Consider the following 24,627-nt stretch of genomic DNA (forward strand, 5'->3'; position numbering starts at 1 on the left):
TATAATCATCAACAATCAAGCACAACATTAAACTCAGTGAATTAGTGATACATAGCAATATTATAACTTTGATCGTTTTTTTTTATAGGAAAAATTGCTCCCATTAATCTGAACTTTGCCTCGTCCGTCGAAAATAATCCCAACTTTCGTTTATTATCTATTGCACCCAACTTTGGGGGTATTAATTTTCGTTGCACCCAACAGGTCATCTAACCTGATGTAGCAGGTTACCTAGACACATGTCAATACGTGGTAGGTAAAAAAAATCAAAAATTAAAATTAAAATAAAAATTAAAAAAAAAGGAAAAATACCCAGCCTCCCACCCAATCCCGGAAAACATCACAGCCCCACCCCCTACCCCGCTTGAAAAACAGCCCCTTCCCCGAAAACCCCTCCCCCGCTACCGGAAACCGCCGCCCAGCCGCCCCTTCCCTTCCCGATCTCGCAATTCGACCCTAAATTGGGCGATCTCAACCGCGAGTAGAATAAATATGGTGGTGGATGCGGTTTTGAGTGGGGAAAGGAGGGGGGTAGTTCGGTGGCTAGGGTGTGTCGAAGGAGGTTTTCGGTGGCTGGGGTGGTGTTAGAAGGAGGTTTTCGGTGGCTGGGGGTGTGTTAGAAGAGGTTTTCGGTTGCTGCGGGTGTGGGAATTCGAAGACTGCAGTGGCGATGGTGGTTGCGGGGGTTGCTCGGCGCGAATTTGATGTGGTTGCAGCTGTAGGGCGGAGCTGGGGTGGTTTCGGGGAGAGGGAAGGAAGGGTTTCGCCGGTTTTGGTGGGCAGGGGTACCGGCGACCTGGGTAGGGTTGTCGGAGGTGGGGGCACAGGTGGTGGCGGTGGTGGAATTGGGCTGTGTTTGGCTGTTTAAGGTTTTTTTTCTTTTTTTTTTTTATTTTTCTTTACTTTAATTTTTTTTTTTTAATTTTCTTTATTTTTCTCAACCAATTACATATTGACACGTGTTTTAAAAAAAAAATCACAAAGGTTTACCTGCTTTACCGGTTGCAAGTCATTTGGGTGCAATGAAAATTAATACCCCCCAAAGTTGGATGCAATAGATAATAAACGAAAGTTGGGATTATAATCTACGAACGAGCCAAAGTTCAGATTAATGAGAGCAATTTTTCCTTTTTTTTATCATACAATTTCTATTATTTTTTTTTTTTTTGAAGAAATACAATTTCTATTATTATTATTATTATTATTTTTTTTTTTTTTTGATGCAATACAATTTCTATTATTGACTTATAATATAAGGTCATACTTCATACTAAGATGTAAGGACTCGTCTTTAGCAACTTTCTTTTGGAGTTGCTAAGTTTTGATACCAACTTATTGGTATTCCTTACAAAAAATACTCTCTCTCTTAAAAAATACTCACTCAAGTCTCACCATTGGAGAGGGTCTGAGACATTCTAAGGACTTATTCTCTTCACTTAAAATAAAGTATTGTAATTTGATGTCAATATTTGATCTGATTTATTTAATTATTTCTGGTCTAATATGATTTGATTTGGCATATTTATTTGACTTAATTTCAACCACATTATTGCACTAATGTACAAGGGAATAAAAAAAGATCAAATTGTTTGTTAGATTCATATCATGATTCATTGCTTACTATTCGAGTATGCAAATTTCGTAGTTGAAGAGAACTAGTTCTAAGCCTTATCCTTCTCCTAAATCCATTTAAAGTATACATGAAAACAGTTAGTCCTCTAAAAGTGAAAATATCCAACATCAAAAGTTTACAATAATAGTACTCCATATTATTCAATAATTATCCAAAAAAAAAACATACTCTAAAGAAAAAAGGTTTAAAAGTGAAGCTTCATGTAAAAAACCTAAAAAAAAGTCTGATTTATGCTTTTAGGAATCAGCAACTGTACAAAAGAAAGCAGATGAACAACCGTGCAAACGTGACGTTTATTTTTAGGAATTCTTTAAGTGGGACCCACCTCGTCGCACCAAACGCCATCGAGAAGTGGATGGCCACACGTGCACACGCACACTTGATTAAACCAACCTTTTTTTTCTTTTTCTTTTTTTATTTTATATAATTGCCTCGGTAAAACAATCACTAATTAGCTACTAATTAAAAAGTGCAACTATATTATAACTACCCCATTTATTTAGACTTAGGGATAAACTCTTCTTAGTGGTCCATTTTTATTTGGACTAAATTACCCTTTAACAATTAGACTAATTACACGATTACTCGAATTATACTTCACTTCTAATTAAAGGACTTGTTCTTTGTTAGAGAATCTAATGCAACTTGTTAGTTACGTATTATTTTTCATACCTGAACTTGGTTGTTTGACTCCATTTTAATCAACTAATGTTTGTTTAAGAACCACAAAACTAAGGAATCTTTGAATTATTATTAAGTATCAATTTGATGTGAAACTAATAATGCATGATTCCATGAGTAGTGAGTACTATTCAACATGCTAACTTAAGTAGATTTTATATAATCATTAATTTTAGAATATACATGTCTATAAAACAAAATCCTCAAACATTATTTTTAATTTGTTTTCAGGTGATACATAGTACTTCATCCATTATTTAAATATTACAACAATTACCCTTTAATAAAGTTCTGTATGCGCTTCATTTCCTTATACATTGTAAATGCTCAATGTATATGGTGATTCAAATAATTTTTGTTGTTATGATCACTTTAGTAACTTTCACATTGCAAATTCACAATATATATATCTAGAAAAACAAGAAACGTTAGATTAAATTATATATCCTCTCAGGATATATAAAATTAGTTGTCACATTATTCTAATCTATTACAATTATGATCCCGAGCTTAATAATTTTGAAAGATTCAAACTATATACCAGTAAATTAATTTATTATTAGCAGTTTTGGAAGGATAAGCAAGCATCTATATGAAAATGACTTGAGTGTGTATCTTCAAACTATGATAGATTAATTCGTAGTATAATAATGCATCCCACTGTTAAGTGGAAATAGTCTATTAGTATGGATCAACCATTATGTATGATCTATGCAATAAAAAATGCTCCTAACTTTCTTTTTCTTTCTTTTGTTAAATTTTTAATATACAACTTGCTAATAAGAAAAATAAAGAATAATACTCCTTAATTTCTAAAGCTTTGCTTGGATGAAGATTGAAGATTCATCATATCGACATATATAGATGCATGCATACTGATGCATGGTTTGGGATGTATAGCGTAAACGTGAGGGTGGTGTGTGACAACTGACAAATTAAATTAAATTATAATTCTTATACCTTTAAAATTGATGTTTTTTTCCGTTTTGTTACTAAGACTTTAATAGAAAAAAAGGGGGGAAAATTTACCGTAGCTAATAGTTGAAGTATAGGAATATGTTTGGAGAAAATTCAAGTTTATCTCCTAGAATCCTAGATAAACAAACCATGTTTATATTCGTAAATGTACAACTTAGCTTATTAGAACTTATTAAACTTTAATGAACTTATTAGACCTTATTAAACTTGATGAACCCCCTTAAACGCAACTCAATTTATTCCACTTGAAAGTGAGGGGGTGGATGAGATTTGAGCATGTGACTTTTGTGTCACGTAGGCTCTAAAACCATGTTAATGAACAAACTCAATCAAAAGTTTAAGCTCTCATGTGAGGGGGCCTGAAAGAGTATATACTTCCTCTATTTTTTTTTTTTTTTATTTGACCTGTTTCTTTTATCACGCTTGTCAAAGAAAAACTTTCACGATCAATAAATTTAATTATTTTCCATAACCAATAAATATAAAAGTTATATAGGATAGTACTAAGGTTCTGTTCACTTCAGCTTAATTTCAATTTAGTTCAGTTCAACTCCAATTAGTTCAGTTCGGCTCCAATCAGTTCAGTTCAATTCAATTCAATTCAGCTCCTAATATCCTTTTCTCATAAAATATTCATTTCAAATTTATTCAATTTAGTTCAGTTTAGTTCAGTTCAGCTCAAATCAGTGCAGTCCAGTTCAACTCAGTTTAGTTTAGTTCAGCTCAATTTAGTCAATGTGAACCGAATTTTTCACCATATACCACTGAGTTAAAGCTTAATTCATCATATACCATAACTTTCTAATACACCATATAACCTTCAATTTTATGAAAAAATCACAACATGCCCTTCCCGTTAATTCAGTTAGTCATTAACATTAATTGTGCCACATGGCAGCTTGTAATTGATTCTTATTATTTATTTAATTAAGGAGATTTAGAAAAATTATTTAAAAAATTTTAATAAAATAAAACACCACCAGTGCCCCCGCCACCGCCGTCACCAGCCTACGATAATCCTGACCCAGCCACTTTTCGACCGTTGGACCATCCCCCTCCCCCGACGGTGACAACTTTGACCCCAGACATCACCTTCGCCGAGTTCAACCCTTCGATCTCCACCTTTCCACCTTAGCCGAAAACCCCTTCGTCGACAGCCCAAACCCTCTCTCACAAGTCGCCGCCGCCCAACTTGTCAAAAACCACCACCACGAAACCCCAAAACACCAAAGTCGAAACCCTAGATTTTGGTTATAGGGTTTCGGCATTCGTGGTGGTTCAATGGGGTGAAGATGGCATCGAGACGGTGCGAATTTGTTCGCCGACACGAGGGAGGGGGTTTCGGCATCGACCGGTGGTTAGGGGAAGGTTTTTCGAGGTGATGCTAGCACGGTGGTTAAGGTAGGGGGTTTTCGAGGGAGACGCAGGAGCCGAGCATGACAGTTCAGGGGAAGGGGAGGAGCGCCGGCGGAGGTCATGGTCGGATTCCGCACCGTCAAGAGGGTTCCGGTCTTCCTTGCTGGTAGGAGTGTCGTTGGTGGTGGCTAGCTGGGGGAATGTTGGTGGTGGCTGGTTTCTTTTTCTTTTTTCTGTTTTCATTTTTTTTTCGATAATTAATCAAATAATTATTTTAAAATTAAATTATTTAGAAGGGAACAAATTAGAAGCTGCTACGTGGCTTTATTAACCTTAATGACTAACGGTGTTAATGTCCATTAGTCATTAATGGCATGTTGTGACATTTTTGTTAAACTGAATGGTATATGGTGTATTAGAAAGTTTTCGACGGTATATGGTGAATTAAGCTTTAACTCAATTGTATTTGGTGAAAAATCCGAATGTGAACAGACCCTTATTTAGACGAGTTCAAAAAGATCCAAACATGAATATGTTTTTCCTTATGTATTATTCTCAAAAGACGGTCAAAAGAGGGGTGGTGAATAGTGTAAAAGTCAAAGCGGGCCAAGTAAAAAAGAACGGAGGAAGTAGATCGATCCTGAATTTCAGCCATCAGTTTAAGTTTTTGATTGAGTTGATCCTTTAACATATATACATCGTAGAAATTATCTTTAGCTTGAGTAGACATGCAATTAAGGGTCTGTTATCTTCAGCTTAATTTCAGTTCAGTTCAGCTCCAATCAATTCAGTTCAGTTCCTAATTTCCTACTCTCTTAAACAATTCATTTCAGCTCTATTCAGTTTAGTTCAATTCAGTTCAGTTCAGTTCAGCTCCAGTCAGTTCTTTAGTTCAGTTTAGCTCACTTCAGTAAATTAGAACATGCTCTAACAAGTTATAATATAGGTTTGGATAGACTTCATATGTACTCAATACTACGAATCGAAGTACATTTTATCATTTTGACTCTTTTTAAAATTCACTACTCCACAAAATTTCATAATTTTGGGTGATATAATTGATAATCAAGATCCATTACGCGACGTGGTGGTGATTTGATTTAGTTTAGGCGGTGGTTATAATCCTACTATAATTCTACATATAACTCTAAGGGCTTATTCTTTTCAGCTTAAGTTCAGTTCAGTTCAGTTCTTAATTTTCTCATCTCATAAAATGTTTAGTTCAGTTCAATTTAGCTCAGTTCAATAAATCAGAACAAGGCCTAGCTAAATCTCCATTTTTTAAAATTCGACTCATCACCTACTATATATTCATGTATGTGTTCAAAATAAAATAACTTTTACTCTGTACTATATTTGATGATTAATAGATATCATAAATATAAATTAACATGTGAGACCTTATTAGATGTCCCTTATTATAAATTTTCCAAATATCAACTTTAAATGATTTTCACTTATACAAAGGCACCCTCCGTTTTTAAATACTTGCTCCATTTCTCTTGGACACGAATGCCGATGCTAATCTTTGATCACTAATATCTTTAATTATAAATAAGTATAAATTCTAACAATTGAAAATTAATAATCTATTCATTGAGATGATTCCATCAAGTACCCACAAGACTATATTTTTTCTTATGTATAAATCACAAACATTAGTCAAAGTAGGACAAATAAATAGTGCAAAAAACAGAAATGGAGCAAGTATTTAAAAATAGAGGGAGTAGTATTTATGGTCAAAGATGATGTTCTTTGTTGGAAACCGCACAAATAAAAAATGAGTCAAACTTTTTATATATAAGTATAAGGAAGTTAGTGATATCAACTAATAATAAAAATAGATAATTAAGCAATTTTATAGAGTATCTTTATTAGTCAATTGGAGAGTCTTTAGTTTGAAAGGGTTAATATAAATTAAATAGTGAAATCAGATAAAGAGTTTGTTCTCTTCACCTCATTGGACTGTATTGGACTTATTAAACCTGATTGAATCTATTAGAACTTATTTAAACTTATTATAGACCTTTTATTAGACTTGATTAGAACTTATTGGAACTTATCAAACCTTATTTAACTTATTGGAACTTATTAGACCTTATATAATTTATTGGAACTTCTTAGACCTTAATGAATTTATTAGACCTTATTAAACTTATTGGACTTTATCTAAACTGATCTGTACTTATTAGACCTGAAACTTATTTTTATAAGGTCGGTGAAGAGAACAAGCCCAAAATCTAAGTTCAAAAGTGAAGAATACTCTATACTCTGTATATAGTCGAGTTTACCAAATAGAGAAAAATAGTAATTTATATACTAGCAAACATAATTGAATGTGAAATTACCCGAACTCATATATATATATTTAAACTCCTATATATTGCATTTAAAACAAATATTGATATGTTATTCTAGAAATATTTGTCTCATTGAAGTTTCATTAAGGATATATATACGGAGTATCATTTATGATGGATTAATATATAGATTCTTATTTAGGTTTTTTATCCCCCCCAAAAAAGTAACAAACGTGGTCACGTATAACCTCCTCATCAAATAGTCAATTGCACTTAGGTCATGGAAGAGAACTGATTGATTTCAATGATTCATTTCTCTTATCTAATCAATTCATTAACCTGCTCGCCAATAATAGACATCTTCCCGCTCTTCTGTAACGCATACTTAACTACCAATAGATGCCTTAGCTTGTTTGTTCGACAGAGGATGATGATATCATAGTAGCCTCGTAGGCCAATCGAAGGTTACTTCTTTGCCACCAATGTATACATCTCTCAACTCCTCCGTAACGCCTACTTATCCACCAATAGATAGGTTAACCTCTCATCCGCATAAATGTGTTAGTGACCAGTGACTTATTTGTAATAAATTATGCTCGTAATGGATAATTTACATCCATTTATATAGATCTATCTCGAGTGTGCATCGTATCAATTTTTAATTTTCTCTGTTATTTCTTGAGGCTTGCCTCTCTAAAATTAAGCGCACGGTTAAAAAAAAAAAATCATGAAACCTTACCATGCTACTCACATAGAAGAAATAGCATGCATAAATGCATTTCATCTGTTTTAATTTTTTTTATTTTAATTTTTTGGGATATTTCAACCTACTTGTACTTTATATTTTAGTCTAGAATTTTTTTCTATATTGACATTAATTATGACATTTTGCACAAAAATATGACATTTTGCACCAAAAAAAAAAAAAAAAAAAAAAAAACAAAAACAATTATGACATTTAACATGCCTTAACGTTAGACTTATTCAGTTATTCTGTATAGTCAACACAACTAAACTCGTAAATACTAGTTATACTACGTCCATAATTCTTCAAATTACATTGTAGAAAGGAAAAATATATTTTGCCCATACTTGATGTTGTAAATACCAAATAATTTATGGTTCAACAATATCTACCATAAATGAGCATTAATATTTTTAAGATGGTGGAATTTATAGTATTATTATCATATGCGGTGGAATGTGACAATGTGAAAAAAATAAAAATGAAAAGAGTAAAGGTAGAATAATAAGCCTATCATCTATCATGTGCATCTAATAATGGAGATACACAACGGCAGTAATTTTTAATGTGCAAGTGTCATACCCTTACATTTAATTCTCTCTAATTTCATTTTCATTTTATTTTGTTAATTATATTTTTTTTTAACACAAAATTTGATATGTGGCTCGTCACACCGTATGACTGAGATTACTTATTCAGGGGCTAATCGCTCAGGAGTTATTCGGTCAGAAGTTACTTGATCGGTCATGATTACTCGATTAGTGTTTTGATGTGTGTTAGCTGGTTACAAGGTATGACCAGCCACACAGAAAACGTGTTTTATATGTGTAAACAAATTCTTATATGTGCACATGGTGTGATCAATCATCATATAGGTTTACTGTTTACTTCAATATTATTATAAAAGTTTCTCAATCAGTGTATATGTGTTATTTCGTTAATGTTAAAAGGGTTACTCAAACAGTGTTACAGATTTACAGTAATTACTCAGACAATGTTATAGCCTTTTAGAAATTACTTTGTTCTTTTTATAAACAGTCACATGGCGTGGCCAACCGCATACGGCGTATCGATATTTGTATTTATATTTATAAATTTTCCTCATTAAAAACCATCACAAGACACTTGTTGGCAATGGTAAACATGAAAATTAGACTCTAAATTAAGGGTAAATTTGTCAATGCATTGTTGATGATAGTAATAATTACAGAATCAGATGTAAAAATAGCTTTTAGAAGTAAACTTTAAAAAGCTTTGGATTTTCTGATAATAATTATAATAATAATAATCAAGTCATTGCCGTGTTTGACCCCAAAAGCCATTTAAGAGAGAATTCAGCAGCAGACATTCAGAAGCTTAGTTTTAGAGAGAGAAATTTGTTAAGAGAGAGAAATTTTCAGATTTTTAGAGATTTGGGATTTATTGTTCTTAAATTGGGGTTTTCTTGTTTGGTTTATATTTTTTTTTCTAAGTCAAAATCAACCCTAAATAACTTGTTTAAGTTTCTCTTGTTAGTTTCTAAATCAAAGTATTGATTTTGGATTCTGGGTTCTCTTCAGAATTTCATAAGTTTCTGGGTTTTATTTTTTACTTTGTTAATCTGAATTTGATTGTGTATGTGATTTTCTAGAGAGAGAAAGTGTTAGTTTTTTTTAGAGAGAGAAAGAGATGAACAGAGGAGGAGATGGGGAGATGAATAGTGCTATGGAGACCGTCAGCGCAGCTGCTACTGCGATCGCTTCTGCTGAGTCTCGGGTCCCACCTTCTTCTGTTCAGGTAATTTCACCAATTTCATTTATTTATTTACTTTTATTTTTGGAATATTTGTGAAATTTATTAAAATAAAAAGGCAGGGGAAATGGTAGTTTTCTTGATTTTGCTTAATTTTTCTGGTTTTTTTGAAGTGGGTTTTGCTGTTTATTTAAGTTTGTGCTAGATTCAAGATCTGGGTCTTTTATATATGCTCAAAATTTATAAAATTTGAGATTTTAAAGGTTGAATATGTGTGTTATTAGTGAAGTTTTTGAAGTAGGTTTTGTTGGTTACTGTTTGATTGTTATGAAATGTTTAAAGAGTGAAATTTGTCTTGTAAATGATCTGAATTTGTGAATTACTGAACTTGATTGATTGTTGCTGAACTTGTAAATAGAAGTCTGTTGTAGAATAGTCAAAGCCGAAACCCGAAATTGCCTTTGCTCCTTACAAATATTGATATTAATAACTGGAGGTAGCATGAGAAAGCTTCTTGTAAGTAATAACCATGTGTTTGTATCGTAGATAAGTTTCATAGGAGTAGTAATAAAAGAAACTTAGCTTAGTTAGCAAGTGGCAAGGTAACTTCAGTGTGTAATGATTCTTAAGACTCCTTGATGATTTGGTGTTGTGAATGGTAATAATGGCATAGTGTATTAGTATGATGGCGGGCGAGTGGTATACTGGTATGGCTATAGATTGAGGACTTGATATATGCGAAATATTGATTGTTTGGAGTCTGTATAAGGTAGGTTGAGTAGGGATGAATAAAGAGAGTGTACATTAGTCTTCTCTGTATCTCACCATCTGATCTGTTTTGTTTTGTTTCGAGTGTAGCCGAATAGTATCCACTATCCCGGAAGAATTGACATTTTGTATCTCATGTCCTCATGTGATATACATTTTCCCTGAACTTAAGTAATACTTGCAAGGATATATATTGTGAGTTTGTGACGTCTTGCTTGACCCCCTCCAAGGGCAAGATTCATTTTTAAGCATATCTCGTTGATTTGTTGTTTAACAGACTGCAACACTCTTTCCTTTCACATAAAAGATAACACCTTATACACATCTTTAGCTAATTATTGTCTAATTGTTTATAGCACTTGCTTCACCTTTTGTGGCAATACCTATCCCCAAAACTGAATCTGATGTAATGATTTTATTTTAAATCTGCTCATATTGTAAAACTTTCTGATGAGGATGCTTATTGAAAAAGAAAAAAAAATAAAGGTACGTGTACATGGTGTGTTTATTCAAGAATCCTCCTATGTAATTTATTGGAAGTTTAAAAATAAGATTACTTCCTATGTCAGTTTGCTCAAAGTGTGGTGACTACTAAACTTGAGCAACTATGTCTATGACTCTATGTGGACTGTAGTTACCTATTCATGAAGTTTATGTTTTGCGTATTCATAGTCTCTGCTTGATATGGTTTCCAGATTTATCGAAAGTATGTTTTGGTACCGTGGATTAGTTGTCGTCTTTGTTAGTTTGTCTAATACATATGATTTGTTTTATTTGCAGAAACGAAGGTGGAGTGGCTGTTTGAGCACATATTGGTGTTTTGGTTCTCAAAAGAATGGCAAAAAATTCGGACATGCTGTCCTTGTCCCTGAGCCAACACCACAAGGAAATGGAGTTGCTGCATCTATGTCTGAACATGCAACTCAACCACCTGCCATCAGAATGCCTTTTGTTGCTCCTCCCTCATCTCCCGCATCATTTCTTCCTTCAGAACCACAATCAGCATTACATTCTCCTGCAACCTCTGTAGGTCTTAACTCTCACTCTCCTAATTTATACTCTCCGCCTAGTGGACCCCGCTCTATTTTTGCCATTGGCCCATATGCCCATGAAACACAGTTAGTCACTCCTCCTGCCTTCTCGACATACACTACCGAACCTTCCACTGCCCCTTTTACTCCACCCCCTGAGTCAGTTCATCTGACAACTCCTTCCTCTCCTGAGGTGCCGTTTGCTCAACTTCTTGATCCCATTCACCGTAATGGTGATGCAGGTCAAAGGTTCCCCCCATCACATTACGATTTTCAATCTTATCTTCTCCATCCTGGAAGCCCTGTGGGCCCTCTTATTTCACCTGGTTCTGCTGTCTCTGGATCAGGCACATCCTCACCCTTTCCTGACCCCTACTTCCCTGATATACGATATGGAGTCCCTCAGAAGCTACTAACCCTTGAAGTGGGGCCCATGCGTGAATGGAGTTCACAGCAAGCATCGGGTTCTGTGACTCCAGATGCTATCCATCCCCAGTCTCGAGACAACATCCTTTTGGATCGACAAGATTCTGTGCTTTCATCGCTTCCAAATATACCTAATGGACACAGAAACAATGATTATCTCATTGATCATCGTGTCTCCTTTGAGCTTACATCTGAAGATGTGGTGAGATGTGTGGAAAAGAAGCCTACAGCATTGCCTAAAGCTTTGCAGCATGTCGATGACAGAGATTACAATACTAACGACTCAGTTGATGACTGTACTAGTGCTGGAACTTCTGAGAAGGGGCAGACAAATTTCGAGGAAGGACAGAGGCATCATAAGCAGCGTGCTGCCTCTCTCGGTTCAATAAAGGAATTCAATTTCGACCATCTAAATGGTTTGGATTCAGATAGACCATGTATCAACTCAAACTGGTGGGCCAATGAAAAGGTTATAGGCAAAGAAGAAGCTCCCTGCCAAAACTGGTCCTTTTTTCCGGTGATGCAGTCGGGTGTCAGCTAGCATATGTAAGTATGTTGGGTGGTCCAAACCCTGCTTCCAATGTACTCTCACACACACACACACAACACACACATGAAACACATTAAATTGTTGGTCCCTAAACGAAAGTTATCGGGGTGTAGTTCGATGCTGACTTCAGATAGATGGATCCATTAGGATAACTGTGATTTCCTTTTTGATCCTTTTTGAAGTAGATTGAATCTTAAGGGATGGAGATGGGGCAATGTTTTGTTAGAAATAGGGTATGGATAATATAGTATTTTTACTTCTATCAGAAGAACTAACCCTTTAGTTCATAGTCCTTTAGGCCTTGTTTGTCTGTATGCATTTTGGAATGTATAATACATATAGTGGCAGTTAGCAATGCTAGTACAGATTTAAAAAAAACTCTCTTTCTTGGTAATTTCTCTCTTTTCAGGTCCAATTCTCTCTTCTTGGTCATATATTGATCGGACCGTGGCACCCATGTAGATGCTCCTTTATGCTTTACCCCAGACGGAAGGAACTATCAATTACTAATCCGACTGATTATATAAACCCAACCAAGACTGACCTGAATCAAAACGCGAACCCAACCTTGAGCTCACTAAAACTATTGTAAAATTGTACATAACCCGATCCCTTAGAACCCGACTTGGCTAAAAGTTTATTTGTGCAAAACGGTTCAAATCCGAAGTGTTAGATTGATTGACTAATGACCTGTTTGACATGATTACCGTGGATAAATTACAAATATATTTGCCATTAATAAAAGCGTGACAATTTTTATTTGTGCTAATTTGATTAATTGTATTTATTGACTTTCAATTCTTCATCACTCCTCAATCCTCATGCAACAAAAGAGATTCTTGCCCACCTATTTTTATACGAGTATCTTCTATTTTTTTAAAATATTATGTATCTTTCGCAACACACAATTTAAAATCAAAAACTTGCTAAACATTATAGGTTTAATTCTGACAAGTTTGTGCTAAATCTTAGAAAAATAAAAAACAAAAAACGGAAAGAAATCTCATAAATTTGTCAAAGGAGTGATTATGAGTCATAATAGAATCAAAATTTTAACAGGGGACCTTTATTACAGGGATTTCATTACATAAAATTAAGAAAGTAAAAAAATTTATATTAACTAAGGATTTGATGTGATATCTTAAGGATATATTTTTTTTTAGGAAATATCTTAAGGATATATAATTACCCAAAATAAATATCATCCCAAAATAATTTTTTGATAGTCTTCTATTTTATAAATAAATCTGTGTTTCATTCATCTGTGTTTGGTTATTGTGTATAAAAACTCATACAAGATGTTTGCTCCCTAATTTCTTTACATTTTACAACAAAAATCCATCTTTGTTTTTGTTTCATTGTAATCACAACATCAGTTCAGGTATGCTCTAAACTTATACAAGTATTTAATTTAAAATGATTTTTTTTTTTTTTGTATTAATTTAAACGTTGTTTTTGCAACAATTTGATATTCATTCATAAAGTTTCAATCTTTAATGGATAATATTCCATGTGCTTATTCAATGCCTCTCAATGATCACTTTTATTCTTCTCAATTCTATCAATTATGAATACTTGAGTTATTATGAATTCTACCCAAGTCTCCACTTCATATCTACTACCTCCATTAAATATTATTTGCAACGATTTGACATAAAGCAGAGATGGAAAATGTCTAATCGTTGCAAATAATATGAAACGGAGTTAGTATGTAAAATCCATAAAAGTGTTGGGAGTAATATTTTTTCACATCGATTGTTGTTGTATAAGGTGTCAATCTGGATGTTCGGGTCGGATCCGATGAGGTCAGTTTGATTTCAAACTTGAGTCATGTTATATTATTGTATCCATGCTAGTTGAAATCTGAATTAGCTATTTTTCGAGTCGGTTTTGAATCGGATCGGTCGGGCCATATTTTGACACCTTCTAATACACATCGATTTAATGGTTAGCCAACTAGTGTGTTGATCTTTTGCTGGCCTATTATTCAAAATTTTTGGTTTCATTATCAATTGAAACAAATTAATTTTCAATTACATATAAACATTTGTTGTTTTTGTTATAGTTAAATTAAACTTAACTGAGTTGATTGACATAGGAGTAATTACAATTAATGGAAGAAGAGAGGTTGTCAAGCACCATGACCAAAGCAGAGGCCTCAGATTCAAACAGCTCCAATTCTCAACCAAAAAGGCCCAATGACAGGCTCAATATTGTTGATAGGCCCAACACTGTTGATAGGCCCAATCGGCAACACGGCGGTTCATCAAAATTTAAAGGTGTTGTTTATCAACAAAACGGTCATTGGGGTGCACAAATTTATGCCAACCACCACAGGATTTGGTTGGGCACCTTCAAAACCGAGGCGACCGCGGCTGCTGCTTATGATAGCGCGGCCATCAAGCTCCGACATGGGAACTCGGGAGACGCCCATCGAAACTTCCCATGGACTGCTCTTACCATATATGAGCCCAAGTTTCAAGCCCACTATAGCACTGATCAAGTGCTAAACATGATCAAAGATGGGTCGTACCAAACTAAATTTGGCGAGTATTTGTCATCCATTTCCCAAGTGAGCAATGCTCAAACAAGCAATAATCATAATAGCATGAACAAGCAAGAAGGGTATTATTGTCTAGAACTCTTTAGGAAGGAATTGACCCCAAGCGACGTTGGAAAGCTCAATAGGCTTGTGATTCCAAAAAGGTACGCTATAAAGTATTTTCCCGTTAAAGATGACAATGGACGGAAATTTGGTGTGTATGAAGGTGAAGAAGGAGGCGGCGATCAAGGAGGAGACATGGAGTTAACATTTTACGACAATACAATGAAGAGTTGGAATTTTCGGTATTGTTATTGGAAGAGTAGCCAAAGTTTTGTGTTTACTAGAGGATGGAACAAGTTTGTAAGGGTCAAGGAATTAGAGGCCAAAGATATTGTGACTTTTTATATGTGTGAGTTTAGAGAAAATGAGGGTAATGATGTGAAGAAGTTTTGGATGATTGATGTTGTGAAATGTAACAAAGGAAATGATCAAAATGTAGCAAAGAATAATAATGTAGTTGATTACAAGGAGAAAGGAATTTTGCATGGAAGTGAGATATCATTGGTTCAAGGTGAAGCAGTTGAGACCAAGAAAAACAATAAGGGGTTAAAGTTATTTGGTGTTCAACTTGTGCCTGCTAGTTGTGACGAAGAAACTAGTTACCAATAATATTTGCATCCATTTTCTTTCTTCTAAGTTTTAAAATATTGTACTTTCGATCTCTAAATTGGGTTTTGATATTAATGATATATGATAATTGTTCGATTGTAAACTCCCTTGGTTGGAGTATTTTCCATTGATCATAATTGGAGGGAGTGACCAATTTGGATGTGCAACTGAAAATGGCTAGTAACATTTTCTTTTTCCTACTCTCTTGCAAATCTTTCACCCTCTTTCGTGAACCACCGCACGCAAACACCACCATTACCATCGACAATTTGACACCCCTTGTTGCCTCCTAACAAGACTAATGTTTGGTTTTTGTCACTGTTAAACAACACAATGCAAAGCAAATAACATCTTAACGATACTTAACCAACTGTTAGGCCTGTTATTGTTAGCCATGATTAGAAAATAAAGTTATTTTTATGTTTCAGTAGCAAGATTAGCAAACTGATCATACAAAATGGAAATGAGCACTTAGTTTTAGGACAAAGGGTGTACAATTTGATAAGGTTATAGAATTTTCGACAAAATGGAAATGAGCACTTAGTTGTAGAATTTTCGACAAAATGGAAATGAGCACTTAGTTGTAGAATTTTCGACAAAATGGAAATGAGCACTTAGTTGTAGAATTTTCGACAAAAAATCCAATCGCATACTTTAACTGACAATTAATTTATACTCTATATAACAAGAGGTAATTGGGTTCCCTAAAATAAAAATGTAAGAGCAATTATTACGAAATAATACAATTTGTGTTTTATTTTATTTTATTTTATTTTATTTTTGAAGGATACAATTTGTGTTTTATTAATCAAATACAAGTAAGTAAAAATTATTTTTATTAGTTTTAAAAAAATTATTTTTATTAAGCTAGGCTTTGGAACCTTGGACCATCTTCTCCAAAGTTAAACTTTCAATTGAAGTTTACATATTCCTCTTCATTACACTCTCTTCTCTACTGGAAATCAAATTTGACGAAAGCTACCACCTGAACTTTCTCTACTGGAAATCAAATTCAATGAATTCTTCAATTAAATCTCAAAACCCCAAATCTGAATCAAATATTGTAACCCTAAATGTTGGTGGTGAACTCTTTCAAACTACCCAAAAAACCCTAACCCTAGCTGGCCCCAATTCCTTCCTTTCCACCATTTCCTCTTCTTCTTCTTCAAATTCAAATTCAGAATTACCCTTTATCGATCGAGACCCTGAATTATTCTCAATCTTTCTCTCTCTCCTTAGAACTGGAAATCTTCCCTTAAAATCCAAAAATTTCGATCTTCATGACCTAATTTCCGAATCCCAATACTATGGAATTGAGCCAATTTTAATCAATTCTCTCTCCAACCCATCTCAATTCAACCCATTAATTCTCCAGAAATCGTTGCTTCTTCCCTTAAATGGTAGAGATTCAATTTCTGCTATCTCAACGACGTCGTTTGGCTCTGTTCATGTTGCTCATGGTAGTAAGATCACTTCCTTTGACTGGTCTTTGAGTAGAAAGTCAACGATTTTGACTGAATTTGTTGCAGTTGATTCGTTATTGGCAGTTGCCCCTGATGTTGTGGCTGCTGGTGCCACTGATTTTTCTGGGTTGCAAATAATTGATCTTGAAAAGGGTTTTGTGAGGCAGTGTTTGAATTGGGAGAATCCAACTAGGTCTAGTTCAAATGTTCAGGCCATTGGTTCATCCAATGAGTACTTGTTTACTAGTTTCGAATCGAGTCGGAGGAACTCGAATGCTATTGTGGTTTATGATCTCTTGGGTGATTTTAGGCCTGTTTTCGAGATTGCTCGAAACGAGATATATGGTGCTGATTTTGATTGTTCTACTATCCCAGCAACTAAATTAAGTTGGGTTTCAAGTTATAATTTGTTAATGGCATCTGGTTCTCATAGTGGACCAACAGGTGTAGTAGGTAGTATAAAATTGTGGGATGTTAGGTCTGGTAATGTAGTGTGGGAGATGAAGGAGAAAGTAGATTGCTTTGCTGATGTCGCGGTTTCGAGTTCCTTACCATGTATGTTTAAAGTTGGTATCAATTCTGGTGAAGTTTTCTTCCTGGATTTGAGAAATCTTGGCTCTGTAAGTGAATGGGTTTGCTTAGGAAATCGAACAAAGTCGATTAATTTGAAAAAAGAGGGATTAGGATGTAAAGTTGAATGTCATGGGAGTGATGTGTTTGTTAGTAAAGGTGGAGATATAGAGTTATGGTCTGAGGTATTGGTTGATTCTTCATTAAGTGGTGAAAATTTGTTGGGTGGTAGAGTTTTTAAGAGGACTTTGATGGGAAGAGCTAAGGATATGGGAGGTGACAAAATTACCAATTTGAGATTTGGTGGGAACAAGATGTTTGTCACAAGGAAGGATCAGCAGCTTGTTGAAGTTTGGCAAGGCGCTACCGAGGGATTGTGAGTCATGATCAATCTTTTGGTAATCCTTTGGATACTATAATATAGTCCTTGATTTTTGAATGAAGATATTCTTTTACTTGAATGTAACATTAGCTCTTTGTAATTCTTGTTTAATTGTAAATGCATGTTGTATTCTGTTATTCTTGTACTTCTAGTGAAGGAAATAGATTGGCAAGAAGTAGTTCTTCATCTTATTCTTTTGTATGATATTATTATGCGAATCAATCATCTATGAGACATGTTTGGGGTTACTTGTTCATGGTGTAGTCGATTAGATAAGATTAAGTTAGATACTTAGATGCATCTTTAGGACGTTTTCATAAAATTATGCCTATAATAGTTGAACTGTTTGCAAAAAAGTTGGTGATACTGATGAAGGTTGAATGTTGACAATTTTGTGTTTGCAGTGTAACTGCCTTTAGCTTTAGCTACAATCTGCTCCCTTGACTCTATGAGTCCCATAAAAACATCAATTTGCCTAGAAAAGTAGGCAGTAGGCTAGTAGCTATGCTGCTTTGCCCAGCTTGCTTGTATTACCACCGATGAGCCTTGTCAGTTTTTTTGCTCTCCTTAAACCCAAGCACTATGTCACGGGTCGTCTCCCTTACTAAGGATGGGTGTCAAGAGGGCCACTAGGCAACAGTCGGGGCTAGGGGGCTTGCCTTGGTGCTCAACTAAGGGCCTGTTCTCATACGGTTATTTTCAGTTCAATTCAGCTCAACTCATCTCTAATAAGTTCAGCTCTTCTCCTAATTTCCTTCTCATATAAAATGTTCATTTTAGTCAATGAGAACAGGCCCTAAGCATTTCTCCCTATAGAGCTTTATATGATAGCAGCCTTGTATTACTAGTGAATACCCACTTGACATTAACACAATAATGGGCCATGTGGACGGGCTAATGGGCTCTAAATATGCTCAAATTGGGGGTCTGCCATATTTTGGACCAAGGAAGACCATGGTGGTGTCGGTTTTCCGAGATGAGGTCCCGAGGTATGAGTTTGGGCAGCGAGCAGTCCGGAAAACGTGAGATGCTTCTACAAGGTTTCAGGCTTCTCTAAAGAGTTCTTTTGAAGGAGTATTCTAGAGGGGATGTCTCTTGAATATTCAAGGGTCATCTTGTACATAGTAGAAGTGTCTAGGATCTTCTATGTACATAAGTGTTGAACGTTTTAGAATGTTCTAGGGTGGTCTCGGGTATTCTAGACTAAGAAGAGTGTAGAACCTCCTTGTATGTATGTTTCTAACCCTCCATTTGAGGAGGTTAAGAATTCTCTAAAACTTAGGGTAGGAGCTTGGATGCCTATAAATAGGCCATCCCACTTATTTGTAAAAATCAGCCAATGCACTTGTAATTTCTCTCAAGCAATCAAAGCATTCCTTTGAAATCTCTTATGAGCATCTTACTTCTCTTACTTAGCCAAATTCGTAGCACACTTAGCCTAGCAAAACAGTGCAAGGGGACTTAGGCAAATAAGTTAGCACGTGACAAGTAGCACCCATCGAAATAGGGTTCTACGTATCAACCATGGAACCACTTACAGCAGATTCACACCAGACATAAGCTATTGGCGAGAGCTGATACACATACAACTATTATATGTTGTCCCTACAATACCATTAGAAAATTGACACATCATTTATAGAGGGGAGAAAATTAGGAGTCAAATATAAATTGAATTTTAATGGAACTTAGGGTACATTATTCAAGCCAATAAAAACATAACAAATCAAAGTTTTATGTCGGTACCCACCAATATTAATGTACTTAATTTTGGGACTGTCAATGAGACTTTCCAAATAAAAAGGTAATTTGTTGCTTAGTAACAAAATTTCTTGCTAAGCTTAGCACAATGATTTATTTACCACCAAAGATGAGAAGTAAGGCCGGGTAAAACTATCAAAAGATTCAAAAAATCTAAAATTCGATCCATATCCTATATGATATTGCAGGATATCTGATCCGATACTAATTTTGGATTGGATATCTGATCTGATACTAATTTCGGATCAGATATTCAATCCCAAATTTTGATGATCAGATACGATATCAGTTTCTGGATATCCGATCCAAAATTTGGATATTATTTTCTCATTTTCTTTACAAAAATTAAAAATTATTATATAATAATATCGGATATAATTTTTGAATTTTGGATAAATTTTTCAAATCAAATTCAGATTTCGGATCCAATTTGTGCTTCCCAGTTGCCATTAGAATATAAGGTGTCAATCTGATATAATATTTTTTTACATCGATTGTTGTTGTATAAGATGTCAATCTGGATGTTCAGGTTGGATTCGATGAGGTCGATTTGATTTCAAACTTGAGTCATGTTATATTATTGTGTCCATACTAGTCGAAATCTGAATTAGCTATTTTTGAGTCGATTTTAAACCGGATCGACCGGGCTTGATTTTAACACCTAATACACATCGATTTAATGGTTAGCCAACTAGTGTATTGATCTTTTGCTTGCTATTTATTCAAATTATTCGGGTTTCAGTATCGATCGAAACGAATTAATTTTCGATTACAGATAAGCAAATTGTTGTTTTTTGTTATAGTTAAATTAAACTTAACTGAGTTGATTGACATAGGCGTAATTACTGAATTACCAAACCGGATTTCATACCCTCATTATCATATTCCTGAATCTGCCACTGTTCACATCAATTTGTTATCAAAATTTAAACTGATATACAAAAATAGTCTAACCATTCGATAGATTATTCATCTGACGTGACAAACAGTTATAGAAAATAGTGCAATCCAACTCAGTTACATTAAAAGTTTTTGAAATTTTCATGCGACTAAATTGAAGTATGTGTGTTGTCGTATATTATCCAACAAATAGTTGCAGCAATATCCTATAATATTACGCAACCGAATATCGATTGGTTGAGTAAATTACAAATAATGGACATGGACATGGCCATGGCCATGGCCCCTTGTAAGTTAATGAGCTTATCATAGCATTACTACAATTATAACAATTTGATATGGACATGTTGTAGTATGAAGTTGGATTTGGGGTTGCATTTAATACTCATATCATGGTTAAGGTCTTACGCTCGATCTATTTGCCTGCCATGACAATATAACTAGTGCGGCATGTGCTATATACTGATATTCATTTTCTATTTGCAACCCATCACCTTGTTTTCGTTTATCCCTTCTTGTTCAATCATATGTCATCAATTTACCTATTACCTATTACCAATCACCAATCACCAATCACCAATGTCTATGTTTTAATTTCAATATTTTTTCCTTTTTTTAGAAATCACATACATCAGGCTTATTTGAATATAGATTGGAGACTTTATTAAGATATTCCTAATTGATGAACATGAAGATAGAGGGCAATTAAGTAATTTACACATAAGTTTAGTTGGGCTATTTCATTTATGATGCAAGTTTTAGGTTTTTTGTTGGTTGGTAAGGAGAAGGGCTCTATCCCTCTCGGGTTGGAACTCCTCACATGTCCTTTGGTTCAGGTTAGTGGGCTAGGTGCTTTGAAAGTGTTGGGGGAGGGGGGAGGGGGGAGGGGTGGAAGAAGGGTAAGGGAATCCTCACTTCAAAGTGCCTCTAATGGGGTTTGTTTCCCGAATCTCTTAATTGGTGGATGCAAATTTTTATGTTGTAAGTTTTTAGTTTAATTGATCTTTAACAAGTTAGTTATTTTAGGCTCTTAGCTATACACACGATACAACCTCACTCATTTATCTCCTCAATCAAGACATAAAAATAAAACATAAATATAGATGTACCATTATATTATTTTTTTTATTTTTATTTTTATTTTATTTTTAGAAAAAAGGCCGAGCTAGTGCGTTAATTCACAAATCAAGCATTCGAGAGTACATATGGGCTAATCTCTGAAGATCAGAGATTAACCCAAATTTGTTCTACAAATCTACCGTTATACTAGTGTACTCTTGAGTCTTGACACAACCGAATGTACAACACACAAGTATGCTATAAAATTGGATAGAAAAAAAAAAATGGCATGCCCTCATAAATTGAGTATCATATTGATGATACTCGTATATTGCCTTGTCCGATGTCACATGGAATTATGGACTTTGATGTCTATGCATTATATATATTGAAATAGTAGCTGTCAAAATGATACAATTGTAAGTGGACATTTAGTAATTAGCCTCTTTATTTGTTGCACTAAAGCTTGAAACTTAATAAGGCTGATTACAACTAGGCATACATAATTTTGTACTTTCTTTTACATAAAATCCAAGTAATTTAAGTATTCAAAGCATGGGCCTCTTATGTTGGACTTGACAATGTGTTTAAATTTCCAATTTAGGGCCCCATCGGCCTCAACTTCGACAATATCGATAAATCACTTTGTTTATCTTTTAGGCCGTCAAGCCACTATGTTTGCTTTACTATCTTCGTTTCTTTTACTTTGATACGGAGTACGTTGATATGGAGTATACTAGATTGACATATTTGAGGGAAAAAAAAACAAATAAAATCATGTAGAAAAAGACATAAAACTACTAGTATAATTATTTATTGGCAAAATTATCCTCAATATTCGTAATTATAGCTTGGGTGCAACCAACACCTCGAACTTTAACTAGTAGCAATGTCATCAATTATTGATTGAGGTGCGACGCGTGCCATCAATTACCTTTAATTACTAGAAATATCTTAGTTCGACTGACCAAATATACCCATTAATGGTGTGCATTGCACCCCAAATCAATAGTTGATAATGTTCTAGCTACTCATTAAAGATCGGGGTGTTAACTGCATCTAAGCAGTAGTTCGGGATATTGAGGCCAATTTTTTTACCTTATTTATTATAGCATGTGATCTAAAATGATTAAAAACGTTTTTGTGACATATTCCATGACAAAGAATTGTTATTGCCAAAAATTGATACATGAAAGATACGTAACTATTGATAAAAATAAAAAATGATTGCAAACAAAATAAATGAGGTGAGATTATCTTTCAAAAAAAAAAAAAAAAAAAAATGAGGTGAGATTAAAACCAATATCATTCCTTAATATTGATATCCCCTGACAAATGCCATAAGTTGTGATGATGAATGATAATGATTAGTAGGTAGAATGATTTTCAACAAGATTGATTTTATTTTTATTTTTATGGTTTATATATATATATATATATATATATATATATATATATATATATATATATATATACTACGTATGTCCTTTCTATGGGGCTCATTAATTTTAGTGACTGAGACTTTGAAGCATCATTTCTAAGGTGTGAGTATGAATGTATGATCATAGCTCAAAATGTCTTCAAGATATTTACTTTGTGATTAATGTCATGTCTTGTTTCGGTAAATAAAATAGTAAAAAATAATAATAATAATAATAATAATAATAATAATAATAATAATAATAAAAATAAAGAGTTACGGAGTATATTATTCTCTGAATTCAAAACTATTCAAGTGATAATTGGAATTATGATTCATGAGAGTCAGTTTTGGAGAGGGGTTTATAGTCAGTGTTAGTTTCAAATCTTGTACCACATATGGAAGGCTAGAAGTCTAGAACTACAACAAGTGTTACCGTGTAGGAAAAGATAAAAGACGGAGTATTAAAAGCTACAGTATTTATTTATGATATGATTATTAGTAATTTTCGTATAGCTAAATTTAACGAGTTATTTTTTAATTAGGGTTACGAGTACAAATGACTAAATGAAGATGATATATTGTAAGCAACTTGCGAACAAATTAGATTAAAACGAAAAAGCTTGATCAAAGACCGTCAAACAATAATATTATTCACACACTTCACTCATCAAAATTCAAAGGGAGAAAAGGGAAGAAAAAAGGGTTATTAACATAAGTTGGAGACAGATTTTGGAGGTCAAACATAAGTTGAAATAAACAGAACATGCATTATTTAATTTGTAGCTGTCTAATAATAATGAAATATTGTTGAGACAAAGGGACTTGAGTAATTGATCATCAATTCATTATACAACAAGTATAATTATTAATTAAGGGTCATGCACTGAAATAAAGTTTTATTATTACTCCTTATATTTTTTCATGGGCGGTCCAACCAACTATCACCCAACTTAGGCCGTTTTAATTTAATTGCCCACTTATTCTTGTTACCAAGTCCATGTATGTAAGTTTTACTATAAATAAGTTATATTACTACTAGTAAATTAAATAGCATTGACATTTTAGTGCCGACTTTTGCACCGAAATAATTAACTTAAAAGAATTTGCCGACTTAGGCTATCTGTTTTCGATATGTGAAAAATTTGTTGATTTCACAATATATTGATCAATCTATAGTTCTATACTTCTATACTATATGTAGTAGGAAGCAATAAATAGCAGCATGCATGTTTAAGCAATATCACATGATGCTCTATTTTTTTATATTGGTAACCCATTCAGGTTTTAATATTATAGGGTTAAGCAAGCATTAAAACATGTCATATACAAAGTATGTATTATTATATATTATCTTGTCAAAAAAAAAAAAATATTATCTTATACAGAGTATCAAAAATAATAATGGATATACTACCTCCGTTTCTTTTTAGTTGACACGTATTCCTTTTTAGGAAGTTTCTTTTTAGTTGACACGTTTCCTTTTTGGGTAAATTTTTTACCTTTCATTTAAAAGCTACTCCACTTGTTTTTTCATTCTCTATCACTCTCTCTCCTCTCCTTAATATATGTGTCTAAATCAAATGCGTCAACTAAATAGAACGGAGGAAGTATAATATAGCAAAACATGAAAATATAAAGCTCTGTTCACTTCACCTT

At 33.9% G+C, this 24,627-nt stretch overlaps 2 protein-coding genes and 1 pseudogene across 2 annotated transcripts; all 3 read left to right on the forward strand.

Annotated features, from left to right (window-relative positions):
* The first annotated feature begins 9,042 nt into the window (after nt 1-9,042).
* Nucleotides 9,043-12,554, forward strand: LOC145598293 (uncharacterized). Its single transcript, XM_081654630.1, has 2 exons — nt 9,043-9,469; nt 10,973-12,554. Exons 1-2 carry the CDS (start codon nt 9,362-9,364, stop codon nt 12,188-12,190), a joined length of 1,326 nt encoding a protein of 441 aa, XP_081510756.1. The 5' UTR covers nt 9,043-9,361; the 3' UTR covers nt 12,191-12,554.
* Nucleotides 12,555-14,312: 1,758 nt separating this feature from the next.
* LOC145596700 (AP2/ERF and B3 domain-containing transcription factor At1g50680 pseudogene) lies at nt 14,313-15,413 on the forward strand (annotated as a pseudogene).
* A 914-nt stretch (nt 15,414-16,327) lies between these two features.
* Nucleotides 16,328-18,076, forward strand: LOC145598685 (BTB/POZ domain-containing protein At5g41330-like). Its single transcript, XM_081655065.1, has one exon. The coding sequence runs from the start codon at nt 16,429-16,431 to the stop codon at nt 17,824-17,826; it is 1,398 nt and encodes a 465-aa protein (XP_081511191.1). The 5' UTR covers nt 16,328-16,428; the 3' UTR covers nt 17,827-18,076.
* The last annotated feature ends 6,551 nt before the right edge of the window (nt 18,077-24,627 follow it).

The sequence above is a fragment of the Chenopodium album genome, chromosome 20 (genome assembly GCF_948465745.1).
Source record: "Chenopodium album chromosome 20, dcCheAlbu1.1, whole genome shotgun sequence".
In the NCBI taxonomy this organism is placed as follows: domain Eukaryota; kingdom Viridiplantae; phylum Streptophyta; class Magnoliopsida; order Caryophyllales; family Amaranthaceae; genus Chenopodium; species Chenopodium album.